Genomic DNA, 13,638 nt, shown 5'->3' with positions numbered 1-13,638 from the left:
GGCTTGCGCAGCGCGCACCGCGGGCACGCCCCCGCCCTGCGTCATTTTACGTGGAACGCTCCTCCGCAGCGCCCTCTCTAGGTTGTAACTATGGTAACGAGCAGCGTAACAAATGACTTCATCCACAGAAACGTATTGTGGTTGCCTTGGCGACAGAGAAGTGCGCATTATCACTCTGGTTCCCATGATTCAGTGATTCCTTGCAAACTGCTGCACTGTGTATGATCAGTCGGATTCGTGATGCGTTAAAGGCATGCACCGCTCTAACACTGCGATGACAGATTCAAGTAACCGAACTGAGTAAAACAGACACTCTCAAGTCCTAATTTCACTGCATCATTGAGCTCAAATGAACATAAATGCCAATATGAAAACACATACACCATGGAGGCTCACAGTTTCATATCGAGTCTGCAATGCCATAAAGAGGTCTAGACAAATCAGGGCCAGTTTCGCTGCACAGGTAGCCTAAATGTCATAAGTGTAGTGAGAAATGGCCTTGACCTTTTGAGAATAATAAAACAAATAAAAATGAAGCAGCAATAGCTGTATTTCTACAATAATATTCAGATTCAACGTCCTTCACAAAGAGAGGGTTGCAGACAAAACATACACACACACACAAGAAGAAGACATGTCATTCATGATCCCATATATCAATATTTGTCAATAATAATTCAATCAAAAGCTAATTCCTTCATTTCCACATCTTAAAGAAAAGAATAACACATGACCAAAAACCTAAAATTAGAACTGATGTTGTTAAAGACACCAGTTTTGAAATACATATGACCTAAAACTATTACCATTAATGAAATACACGAGTTAAAATGACCAAGAGGTCTAATAACCTACAATTCAAATGCAAATATAACACACAAGTTGTACAATAGCATATAAAGAGATAGGGGTTCATTATGCAGCCTATTCTTCAGAACTGCTGAATTGGCAGTTTTATAACCCGGCTCTATAGGTGAAAACAGATATCATTGTATTGTAATGTAATTTATTGTATTGTATTGCACTGTATTGTAATCTGTTATGTTGCCCTCTCTCACCAGGTTGTAGACAGCACCACTGCATGGTAGAGAGATGTTCCTGCATCCTATTGCTCCCACAAGGATTAAACTCAACATGCACCTGCCTTGAGTACCAGACCCTCAGAAAGAGCAGGTTCACATGCTTTGTGTTAATCGGTACAACAGGGATTAACAAAACGTGGCCTCAGAGAATACTTCCAATATAGTGCCCAACTGTGATTTGGTCCACTGAAAACTTCAGCTCAGTATGTTTTATACTAAGCATTTATTTTATCATAGAAAAAAGAAAACATTCTGCATATGAAGACATTTTTTTTGTCTTTTGGAAAATAGTGCATAAAGACTGAAAGACTAAAACCCCTTTGTGATTATTCTCAACTGTCCTGACAGTCCTCTTGCATTAAAGCAGGAATAAGATGACTATAAGACACAAAAGACAGACACTAAAAACATAATCCTGTGGTATTTGGAAAAACCAGTAGGTGTTAGATCTTCATGTGACGGCACTTCATGTAACAGTAAGGAGAAAACAATTTCATGCTCTCTTATAGATGCTTCAGCACTTGACTTAAACCTGTAAAGCAGCATTTTTTTGGTCCAGGAGGAACTTGAAATGTGCTTGTAAGAGCTCTTGTAAACTGGTAAAGAACAGTGCCTTTTCCTTAATTTGGCCTGTAAGTTTCTTTGTTAACTTCCAGTTTTTAACTAAGTACAGACATGTTTACACATTGGTATGTCTTTCTGTCTTTACTGTTATTTGCTATTCAATATAATAATCAGCATTGTGATTAACAAATACACTTCTCCAAAATGAAGAATTGCATTGTTACCTTCATCTTTACAGAAATCACAACTATTATCCTAACTGTACAGCATACAAATTGTGGCATAGCCTTTAGTAGTGGAGAAATATATTTACCCACATCTTGAGTGTAATGCTTTCCTAGCAATAGAAACATGTAAGGCAAAACAGTGAAGTTACTTATCACATTTGAACCGATTCTCTGTTACAAATGACTGCACTTGGAGTCAAATGTAACATCATGTAACATATGACTTCCCATAAAATGAAGCGGTACCTTTTATATGAAGTATGCAAGCCTCTAACTGACATAATATATTTTGATACTAGTTCTTTTGTAGTACTATAATAGGACAGATGTATGTCTGCTCCCTTGCTCTTACAGTACATTTAAAGAAGAGTAAATTGTGTTATATTTTAGCTTTGCCAAGAAGTTAGGCTAGGAAGGATGTTTTATTCTGTGTATTAGTGAAATAGGAGCTCCACATCACATTTCCAGGTGACTAACTCAACACCTATTCTGCGTACTGGACGTCAGCGACATGACGTCATGACGTTTGTTTATTGTCTGAGAGTGGAGGGGGGCGCTAACAGCTCCGCTTTTCTAAACTGTAAACACGCTCAATGTCTTCACCCTTTGCAATAGAGATACTTGCGGCCCTGCGAGTATAGACTGCGACAATCGTTCACATTGGACGGAACTGGAACGAAATAAGTATTTTTGAGACGGTCGACGCGACGCTGGAGCTGAATCGCTGCTATCAAAACATGGACCTGCTCTATCAACGTCCTAACCTACAGTGCTAGCGTTAGCAACTAGCTAGCAGCCTGCCAGGCTTCTCCGTTTAAGGTGAAGAAGATTTGAGATTTGTTGTCTTTAAACCTCAGTTGTTGGTTGCATAGCTAACAGCCCCGAGTTAGTTGAAAATGGAAATAAGACGAAGAGCGAGTGTGTTGCTAATGTAAACAACCCGCTGTGTTGTTAGCTTGTTTTTTTTAAAGTAGCTGTTCTTACTGTTGGTCATTGCAGGAAGTGGCACACTTGCCAGTTTGCTATTCGAGCAGCGGATAATTGTTGCTGAATGGGGTGGAGTTTTCAATAGCACCGCCGGACAGGCTAGAGTAACACCAAGTATCAGTTGTCATTGTGCGAGGATCGTGTCAGACAAAATGGTGTTAAGGAGCTGTTGGAAATCTCGGCATAAAAACAGTGGGGGGCCTGCTCCTTGTTGGATCCGACCAGGACTCGTTGCCGTGCTTTGTTTATGTGTAATCCAGATTGGTTGCGGCAGTGGGGCGGTGGGGGAAACCAAAAATGTGGTCCAGAAGGATGCAGAGTTTGATGTCACCTATAATGACACAGTTACAAGTGAAAACCAGACCATCTATGCTTTCAATCACACTGTCTCCAGGAATAAGGTGAGTTTACATTGTCTGACAGTTGCTATTTCTCACTTAATAATGTCAAACAACGTTGAGTGTATTGTGATGATCTGTTTTCTTAATTGGGTTTCAGACAGAGGGAGTACGTGTGTCCGTGTTGTCCCAGCTGTCGGAGAGCCCTATCCTATTTGTGGTGCGACAGAAGCAAGCTGTGCTGTCCTTTCAAGTCCCTCTCATACTCAGAGGACTGTGAGTGTTCCCACTTTACACACATTAGTTATAATTATGTTGAACATCAGATGCAAATTTATTTTATAGATTGTATTGTGATTCTTCACTCCTTTAAATCCATAATATTTCTAGTGTCTCATTTTGGATCACTAGCATAATGCCTCATTGATGTCTAGGTCATGTGAGGTCTCAATAATAATATTTTGTAGAATAGCGTAGGGTCCCAGTATCTGTATTTGTATCCCAGTATTTTGTGCGGTTGTGAATGTCTCATATGTTGTCTTTTTAGACTGCATTGCTTGCTTCTTAGAATGTAGACCTTTTCCAAAGTATTAGGGTGTGTACTAGAAAAAAGTATGGCATATACAGTGATTGTCACATCTGCCCCCAAGAAACCCTGTGTGAGTCACATGCTCATTTACCATAAATGTTAAACATGCATTTACTGGTTCAAGAAAAATTAACCATATGTAAAGCGTATTAAAGGGTTCAAATCAAGTGTAAATAGAATATTGGTGTGTACACCTCTGAATTTATTTGTGTCTATCCAGCTTTTGGTCTTGTGACTTTCTGCACACACAGTGACTATACAAAAAAAATGATGATTGATAATTTCTTGTTGGGAGTGTCAGGCTGATGGTTCTGTCTCACCTAGAAAGTAAACAGTTATGACTTCACATCATGTGGTTGAGCTTGTTTGGTGTACAGAACTGAGTGTGTGTTCTCAGTGCCCCTACAAGAGAATGAAATTTGTGTATGGTAGCTGTACCCGTTCTGTAAGTGAGGTGGGAGGAGGTGATGTGGTTCAGTTGTGAACATTTCACCTGACATTGCAATCATTGCTTTATTTCCAATAGTATTGCAAGAAAAAAAGCAACAAAATCCACAGCCTACAAAATGCTCTGTATTGCAGTGGGAGTGGAACAAACAGCTTTTGTGACCCAAGTTAATCAGAGGGAATTTCATAACATGTTATGTTATTTATTAGCTATTAGCCAACAGTTCATCAGAGCTTCTCCCACATTGAGGTAGTCTCATGGTTGTGTAATACCTAAATGGCCTCTTCCCTGAGAACATCACTAATGAACCTTGGACTTTCACTTCCTACTCTGAGCTCTGTCTGTGCAGATATAAGCCCAGCTTACTGTAAAAGAGTCATTTCATATATATATATATATATATATATATATATATAATGAAGTTACTTCTGGCTTTCCCATACATTGTTTAAAAGAACTAACATCCATGTTTAGAGTTTTACTGGGAGTGTTTAGCAAGGTTTTCTAGAGCTGAGGTTAAATTCTTCATTATATAAATATTTTTGCTTTGGTTTCTGTTTTTACATAATCATTCATTACTCCCTTTTAAATGGCTGCATAGTCTGCAATGGGAACAGAACTCTCAATAAATTTAATTAATATATAATAACAATATATATATACTATACTATAACTATACTCTTACTTGCTATCACTTTCTCTTTCTTCCCAGCTACCAGAGGAAGTACCCCTACAATCATGTGGCCCGGACTTTGTGCCAGCCTCCAACCCGTGCCGCCTCTGAGACTCAGTACTTCTTTGTGGACGTGTCTACTCTGTCCACCCAGGGTACAAACTACCAGCTACGAGTCAGCCGTGTTGAAAGCTTCACCCTACAGTGAGTGATATCAGATGTAATCCCATAAACACACGCAGTTTTTTTATAGTAGCAGTGACTTGCTAATAAGTCTGTTGTACTGTTTTCTCCTTGATCACAGGACAAACAAGAAATTCACCTTCACCGCGTCACCATCTCAGCCTCAGGTATAGCTCGATACTGTAACTTAACAACAAGAAAGTTAAGTCACAGTTAGCAGACAGGGTGAAACGGGGGTAAAGGTTCAGATAATGGTAAACATGTGAGATGTTGAGGAAAGTACACATGAAAAAGAGGATGTATGAATGGAGGGAATTTTTGAGGTTACAGATTTATTCAGGATATTGTGACATTTCTTTTCTGAGTTTGCAAAAGATGCAAAAAAAAAAACTTTTTTTGCAACTTTATTTTTGGCTTTTTATAGCAACTTTTATATAAACTTTGTAATTAATTATTTAGGTAATTAGTGTCAAGTACTTAATACTATCTGCCTTTATTTTATTATGATGCATTTTTTAGAGTTCAAAATACCACATGCTTATTCATATAGTGTACTGCATGGTGAAAAATGTTCTTGCCTAAACCTGTGAAATCACATACAACACCCAGTATTTTCTAATCCTTTCTCCTATAGTTACTTCCTTTCTGACATGATATCTGTTTTTCTTCTTATTTCTCTCCTTCTTTTTCTCTCAGTACTTCAAGTATGTCTTTCCAGATGGGGTGGACACTGTGATCGTTAAGGTCAACTCAGACATGAACTTCCCTTGCTCCGTTATGTCCATTCAGGACATTCAGGTACAATTACTTACCTACCCTGTCCCCTCAAGCTAGATAGCTACTGTCCTCAGGTGGTGTCTGCCATTGTGTAGTGTCATTCTAGGGCTACACAAGTCCATGATTGAGCTCACTGAGACATTGTCAGTGGAATGCAGTGCAGTGTTGATGTTTTGTAATCCTGTTAATCTGTTGTTCCTCTTACCTTCAGTCATGTAAAGCTTCATGGTTCTTCACTTGTCCTTGTCTGTCTTGCTTTCTTTTAAGTGTCCTGTTTATGACCTTGACAACAATGTGGCCTTCATTGGGATGTACCAGACTATGACCAAAAAAGGTGCCATCACTGTGCAGGTACTGTTTCTGTGCTGAAAGAACAGAACAAAACATTTGTTCAAAACGCATTTCACAAGCCTCACAAACAGAGTCATATGACATCTTCTCACCTCTCTGTCTGTCTCTCTCCAGAGAAAAGATTTCCCCAGCAACAGTTTCTATGTGGTGGTAGTTGTAAAAACAGAGGATGAAGCATGCGGTGGTCCGCTGCGCTTCTACCCTTTGCGACCTGATGAGCTGATTGATGCCGGCAACCGCAGCAAGGTCCTTGATGTGATGGTCTCCCCTGCCATTAACTGTAAGCTACATATGTTCAAATGTGAACTGTTCAGACTGAGATATAACCAGTAAGGATTGTTTTATGCCACAAATCACTCAATCAAAGCACACTTGAGCAAAATATACCATGCTCCAGAACTGCATGAAGTATTGTAAATTCAGGATGTAATGATACCGCATTGTTGCATTGTGAAGTGCAGACAAAGTCATGCATTTTCTTTCTCCACACTCCACAGCGGAGGTGTATGTGATGGGCATGCTGTTCTGTCTGGGTATCTTCCTCTCCTTCTATCTTCTTACCTTGCTGGTGGCTTGTCTGGAAAATAAGCGGTAAGAATTTGAGGCTTTGTGTCACATCGTATGGGACAAATGTATATTCATTATGTTAACTTAAAGAACAATAAAATGCATAAAAACAGTACCGGTAATTTAAAGCTTATAATATATAAACAATATAGTGTATTATAGGTTTATATATAATAATAACAGATATTTTTGGTCTCAGGAGTTTGGGTCTCTAACTGATGAATGGTGATTCACTGCACTGAAAGAACAACACTACGCAGAACACAAATGCTATTTATTTGCATCCTTTTCTCTGTTTCTGCAGAATGAGTAAGAAGAGAGAGTTGTTTCAGAATCCTGCTGACATGTCGCCTGCAGAGACAGGTAACCCAGCAACTAGCTATGATGGACCAGCACATTAGAGGCTTGTTAGAGAGTGTGTGGAGTGTAGCATTTTTTTAAAGGTATAAACCTGTACTGGAGAGCAGATGCTTAATATAGAAGCTGTTAAAATTCACATAACGTACAGAAAAATAACCTTTAACTTTTTAAATGTAGAATCCAAATTCTTTGTGTGTACTGAACGTGTCTTTCACTCTCTCCCTCATGCTATTGTGTGGTTCAGCCTCTCTGCTTGGGAAGAACGGAGATGGTATAATGACATAGTTATTCCCTTTGTGCACTTACTGTTCTCTCTCACACTTTGGTGCTTCTCTGCCAATGCTCTGCATGCATTAGCCCACATACTGTAACTCTCCTTTCTTTATTAAGAAGAGGAGATAATGTGCTATTATTAAATATGGTGATTTGTGAACTGTGTAGAAACCAATATAGAACTATTATACAGTTACACTTTAATGTCACATCATACGGGTACAGATGCACATGACTCACCTTGGTACATTCTTCTATGACAGTCCGCACACCTAACAACATGAGAAAGCAACAAAAGCACAAAACAAAAATCGTTGTCCCTTAAAATAAGTGTTTGAACTGCTGATGTGGTTCTTCAGCTCCAGGCTGTCTCAGTGTGTATCTGTATCTGTTCACTGTACTGTGTGCAGACATGATTTGATTTTAAACCTTAGGACACTTATGGTTTTCACACAGTTCACTGTGGCTCTGGCTGCAGCAGTCATCACTCCTCACAGCAAATCAGCCACTGCACCACTTTGTACTCACATTTTCACCCATTCACTTATTTCAAATGTGTGTTGTTTTTTTTTTTGCCAGAAAACAAACTGTTGTGCATGTCATCTTCCTCACCTCTCTTTATGTAGTCTTTATGTAGTGTAACTCACCCGTAGTGTCTTGGTATGCAGTGTAAAGTTACTAACAAGTATTTGTTGTAGTGGTGCTTATTTGTGCATATGCATTTCATTAATATATACTCAACTAGATTTTATATGTGTGGTTGTGTGTCGCCACAGGCAAGACTCCAGCATCACCGTATGAGTATGGCTCCTTTGGTGAGTTTTTTTTAACAGTTTTATTTATTTTTTTTTGCCTGTATTTGTGCGGTGGAGAGTCAGTCATGCACAAAAGTTAATATGTCCTCTTTTAATTCAATGTTGTTTTTGTGCAAAAACATAATAAAAAACATCTGATCATAGTGGGTCTTAATATTATGTTATCTCAGAAGAACAACAACATATAACTTTTTTACCGTGCCATTATTTGCTTTTGCACATGATTAATAATTAAAAAGAAAATCATTTTGCTATAATCCTTCTTCCCAGCTGACAATGGTAGCACATTGAGTTCAGAGGCCATCACTGACAGCGCCACTTCTACTGACAACAACTATGGATACATGGGTATGGACAAACATTTCTTTCTGGCCCATCATTGTCTCTCTGCAGTATAACTCCACAGCCGGACCCTCAGGGGGCCTCCTGCAAGCAGTCTGGTCCCTCACTGGTTTTCTGTGTGTTTTTATTTATCAGGACAGGAGCCTTTCAAACGTCGACCATTCCTCAATCACCTTCACCACTTAGCCATCCGCATTGGTGACACACTGCCGTATAATAGGCTTAATCAGTTTTGAGATTTACAAAAAACAATCAACCCAGTATCAATCATACGTCAATGACATGCTCAGGTCAGCAAATGGCCACATTCCTAATCAGAAGATAATGAAGTGAACAACAAAACAATATTGAACTTCAAATTTTTTGGTTAATTGGGAAGAAATTTTAAAACAAACAAACTTTATTTGAACAAACAGTATTCAATGCAAAAGCCCATGGAATCACTCAGCACAGTGAAATAAAAAGACCTTTTGTTTTGTCCACTCTCTACTTTCTCTTCAGAGCGATCATTGGACAGTGTTGGGCGAAGCAGGCAGGAGTCTCTGAGCTCTGTGGAGGAGGATGATTATGACACACTGGATGATATTGATTCAGACAAAAACATTGTCCGCACCAAGGTCTGCTTCACTTTCACACTTGAATGCACATTACTTGTTTTTTGTAAAGCACAAAACAAAAAGAGTCATTGTTTCATGTTAAGTTTGAATGTTAACATTGTTTGCTGTTCATTTGTACCCTGTGACTGTCGGAAATAAAATCTTTTTCTTATTGTAGAAATATCTGTGTGTATCTGACCTGGCTCGCAAAGACAAGAGGGTCCTCAGCAAGAAATATCAAATCTACTTCTGGTGAGGACACTGCTTAGATTGAGATTTACAAATACCATGAGTGGAATCAGCTACAACAAGTCAAGAACAAAGTTGACTTCATATCCAGTGAATCGACAAAGCATTTATCTACTCGAAACTTGAAATTAGGCCATATTAAATACAAAACATGTGATTGCAATGGTCTCCCATGCCATTATCTTCCAGAGAGCGCAGTAAAATTACGATAGGAAGAACTCTCAGGGGTTGTTACAGTAATAAAAAAAGTGTATCATTCATCAGTTACAATGAAATTTGTGTTAAATAAGCAGAGCATCCTTCCAATAACTCTGTTGGCATTATTATCAACACGTCTGATGGTAATCTTCTCTCCAGGAACATTGCTACCATTGCTGTGTTCTACGCCCTTCCAGTCATCCAGTTGGTCATCACTTACCAGACGGTACGAGAAACAAACTGTAGCCTTTTGTGATGCCAAAGGTTTTTATAAATCAACACTACACTGATGTACTCTGCAGTTGGGTTTTAAACTGAGTCTTTGTTCTTCAGGTTGTTAATGTTACAGGAAACCAGGACATCTGCTACTACAACTTCTTGTGTGCCCACCCCTTGGGCGCACTAAGGTATGTAGTTGGTCTGTTTAATGGATATTTGATTTATCACAATAATTATGTGGCAACAAACACGTCTACAAATGTGTTATTACTGACTAGTAGTTTTTGTCCTACACAGTGCTTTCAACAACATCCTCAGTAATCTTGGTTATGTGCTGCTTGGACTCCTCTTCCTCCTTATCGTGCTCAAGAGAGATATTGTCCACAATCGAGCCCTGGTCCGCAACAGCCTCAATGCACTGGTAAAACAACAACACTGTGCTGACGTGTCATTTAGAAATAAATACATGAAAATGTCGTTACACTCGAGCATACTTTTTATCTTTTGTTGAATGCATCACAAACCCCCTGTTTTGTCTTTGGTATACTTCGCCATCTAGAAATAGAAAACTACATAGGACTAGTGAGGGGAGGGAACAGAACACATTCAAACACATTGAGTTCGATGTATCATTTGTTGAAAGTCATTGCCCAATTCTCAGTCCTATTTTGCTCTCTCCCACCAACCAGGAATGTGGTATCCCAAAGCACTTTGGTCTGTTTTATGCCATGGGAACTGCTCTGATGATGGAGGGCTTGCTCAGTGCCTGCTACCATGTCTGTCCTAACTACACCAACTTCCAGTTTGGTAAGTGTGTTTCTGTCACACTTTCTGTTGCTACTTTGAAACTATCTACAATAGTGTTTTAATATTGTCTGGAAAATATTTAATTGACACAATTTCTGGTCAGTTTTTAGATGGATTGCACACTTTTTAGTAATCTGTTAGTCTTAGTGTGATAGATAATTCCAAGATATGGCATGTCTGTAAATGTAATACAGTATCGCCAACCATTAGAGCTAGTAATTATCAGTAAGTCACGGATTGAATTCAGTGATATAATCTACTGTGAATTGTTTTACTGTTTTTTTTTTTTTAAATGATAGAAGGTTTGTGTGTGTTGTCATGTTTCTTCATTTCTTTGTAGATACGTCCTTTATGTACATGATTGCTGGACTGTGTATGTTAAAACTGTATCAGAAGAGACATCCAGACATCAATGCAAGTGCATACACTGCCTATGCCTGCTTGGCCATGGTCATCTTCTTTTCTGTGCTGGGAGTGGTACGTATGCAAACACACACACACCACTGAAAAGTCAAGACCCAGATGATGCTTAACACGAAAACTCTATCCTCATGTTTGTGGTCTTTGCAGGTCTTTGGGAAAGGAAATGCCGCCTTCTGGATTGTGTTCTCAGTGATCCACATTCTGGCCACTCTCCTCCTGAGCATTCAGCTCTACTATATGGGCCGTTGGAGGCTTGGTAAGATTGCAGCAAGAAACTAACACAGGCTGTTATATTTATTGCATGTGTTATTTTAAAGATTAAATTAAATGTAACCTTGACTAGTGTTCGACGGACGTTTATTTGTATATTTGTGTGTCAGACTCTGGGATCCTGCGCAGGATGGTGTACATCGTCTACACAGATTGCATTAGACAGTGCAGTGGACCTATGTACATTGTGAGTAAAGAATCTGAAAATGGTGCATTTCACTCAGTTAAGACTGTTTACGGGTGTTGAATAATACCTTAGGTATGAAAAAATATGTATACAGAGCCTCATTTTTAAAAAGCTCTAACTTTCTACCTTTACTAATACTCACTAATAGCAACGTATATGTATTTAACTGCTTTATCGTTTGTAAGTTATCATTCACCCTGTGTGTGTTCGGACAGGATCGCATGGTTCTGCTCGTAATGGGAAACATAGTAAACTGGTCTCTGTGAGTAAAAGCTTATTTATGCAGAAAACTAGAAGTTCACTTACTTTTTCGTTTCACTGTAGATTTAAATATGATTGTTTTTTTTTTTCCTATTTGTCTTCCGCTCTTTCTGCTGCCTCTCTGCAGAGCTGCCTATGGCCTCATAGAGAGACCTAATGACTTTGCATCCTACCTACTGGCCATCGCCATCTGCAACCTGCTGCTCTACTTTGCCTTTTACATCATTATGAAGGTGTGTTTGAGTGTATCCATGCCTCAGTTCCTTTGTATATTTTGAATATACAATAAGAGCAGACATGCTTTGTACTGCATACCTAAAGCTATTTCTCTGTGTGTTTAGCTGCGGAGTGGTGAGAGAATCCAATGTCTGGCATTGGTGTATATTCTCTTTACAGCCGTTGTGTGGGGCTTTGCACTGTATTTCTTCTTCCAGGGTCTCAGCACCTGGCAGGTTAGTATCTCTCTCTCTCACACACACACACACACATTCACCTTTTAACTTTTGGCCTGTGTCAATCATACATACTTTTTTTGTACTAAATCATGCTACGCCTACATAATGTGTATGCTTCTCTCACCTGATTCAGAAAACACCAGCAGAGTCTCGTGAGCACAACAGAGACTGTATCCTGCTCTCATTCTTTGATGACCACGATATTTGGCACTTCCTCTCCTCTATTGCCATGTTTGGGTCCTTCCTGGTAAGATTAATGTTTGTTTGTATGTGTGTGTGTGTGTGTGTATATGTGTGTAGCATACACACATTCAGCATGTAAAACATTGGCTTGTGTGAATAATACCCAAATCTGTAAATGCTTATTAGAATGAGAATCTGCTAAGAGGTAATGTACTAACCTTTCACTGTTTCCGTTCCTTCTTAGGTCCTCCTGACTATGGACGATGACCTTGACACTGTCCAGAGAGACAAGATCTATGTCTTCTAGATTCGAAGGATCTTCTGTGCTGACATCAGCCTCTCTGCCTTATCATCCTTGTGTCTCTTTTTGCGCGTTTCCTCCATGTTCCCAAAAAAAAAAGCACATTCTGTAGCCTGTTTTCTTTCCCAGGCTGTAAAGCTGGCACCTTTTTTGCCTCTTACAGCCGATCAGCCAGCCAGAGAAAGGCATTAGCTCCTCCCTCCACTTGTATGGACACTAATGTGCCAATTATGAGCCCGATTGACAAGTGTTTGTCCTCTCGCTGCCATCGTCAACATAACTGTTGTGATCGATGTTTACTTACTGATGACGATGAAGATAACAGCGTACAACGTGCTCGCTAAAATCTAACTTATTTTATACTGTCTGAATTACATTTGACCTACAAGTCAACAATGTATTTTGAAATTACTGTTTGTATGCTGTTTATACGCTGTGTGTGTGTGTGTGTGTGTGTGTGTGTGTGTGTGTGTGTGTGTGTGTGTGTGTGTGTGTGTGTGTGTGTGTGTGTGTGTGTGTGTGTGTGTAAGCAAGCGTGTGTGTGTGTGTGTGTAAGCAAGCGTGTGTGTGTGTTTACAGACATTAATGTGAGAACATCAATCCTGTTCAGTCTGTCTGTGGCCTTTAATGTTCTAATAATGTTAGTCACATACTGTGCTCTCATTGGTCAGATCCTCAAGCTAGCCGTCCTCATTGGAGAATATTGATAATGATTGTATTTAATTCACGACTGCCCTAAAGTCTGACTGCAAAGGTATATTTTGCACTGTACTGTAAAAAAAAAGATTTTAATGTCAAACAATGCAATGAGCAGTTACTGAATAAAGGTCTCATTTTCAGAGGATTACATTGTTTCTCTGTGTTAAGTTGATGATACAAAGCTTTAAACCAGATGTTTAGTCTTAGAGACCAG

General features: G+C 39.2%; 1 protein-coding gene across 4 annotated transcripts; it reads left to right on the top strand.

Moving 5' to 3' along the window:
• The first annotated feature begins 2,402 nt into the window (after positions 1 to 2,402).
• Positions 2,403 to 13,572, top strand: sidt2 (SID1 transmembrane family, member 2). Of its 4 annotated transcripts, XM_026365854.1 has the most exons (28): positions 2,403 to 2,692; positions 2,873 to 3,261; positions 3,359 to 3,474; positions 4,948 to 5,112; positions 5,213 to 5,258; positions 5,788 to 5,889; positions 6,136 to 6,219; positions 6,334 to 6,499; positions 6,717 to 6,810; positions 7,091 to 7,149; positions 7,391 to 7,417; positions 8,196 to 8,234; positions 8,505 to 8,582; positions 8,712 to 8,774; positions 9,078 to 9,193; positions 9,351 to 9,424; positions 9,779 to 9,845; positions 9,953 to 10,026; positions 10,136 to 10,259; positions 10,528 to 10,645; positions 10,986 to 11,122; positions 11,216 to 11,324; positions 11,449 to 11,525; positions 11,741 to 11,787; positions 11,914 to 12,019; positions 12,128 to 12,238; positions 12,375 to 12,488; positions 12,669 to 13,572. In XM_026365854.1, the coding sequence occupies exons 2-28, from the start codon at positions 3,013 to 3,015 to the stop codon at positions 12,729 to 12,731; spliced, it is 2,625 nt and encodes an 874-aa protein (XP_026221639.1). In that variant the 5' UTR covers positions 2,403 to 2,692; positions 2,873 to 3,012; the 3' UTR covers positions 12,732 to 13,572. The 4 variants fall into 4 exon arrangements, with proteins under 4 accessions (XP_026221639.1, XP_026221647.1, XP_026221658.1 ...); XM_026365862.1 differs by lacking the exon at positions 7,391 to 7,417 and having other exon boundaries at positions 2,403 to 3,261; XM_026365873.1 differs by lacking the exon at positions 8,712 to 8,774 and having other exon boundaries at positions 2,403 to 3,261.
• The last annotated feature ends 66 nt before the right edge of the window (positions 13,573 to 13,638 follow it).

Source organism: Anabas testudineus, chromosome 13, assembly GCF_900324465.2.
Source record: "Anabas testudineus chromosome 13, fAnaTes1.2, whole genome shotgun sequence".
Taxonomy (NCBI): Eukaryota; Metazoa; Chordata; class Actinopteri; order Anabantiformes; family Anabantidae; genus Anabas; species Anabas testudineus.
The sequence above is the reverse complement of the archived record's forward strand: the minus strand, read 5'-3'. Positions and strand labels throughout refer to the sequence as shown.

Bases quoted from the DNA above. Each gene is read 5' to 3' on its own strand.
- sidt2 (XM_026365854.1), top strand. From the start codon at position 3,013: ATGGTGTTAAGGAGCTGTTGGAAATCTCGGCATAAAAACAGTGGGGGG. The intron at 8,235-8,504 runs GTGAGTTTTTTT...CCTTCTTCCCAG, and splicing joins GTATGAGTATGGCTCCTTTG to CTGACAATGGTAGCACATTG. The intron at 11,123-11,215 runs GTACGTATGCAA...TGGTCTTTGCAG, and splicing joins TCTTTTCTGTGCTGGGAGTG to GTCTTTGGGAAAGGAAATGC.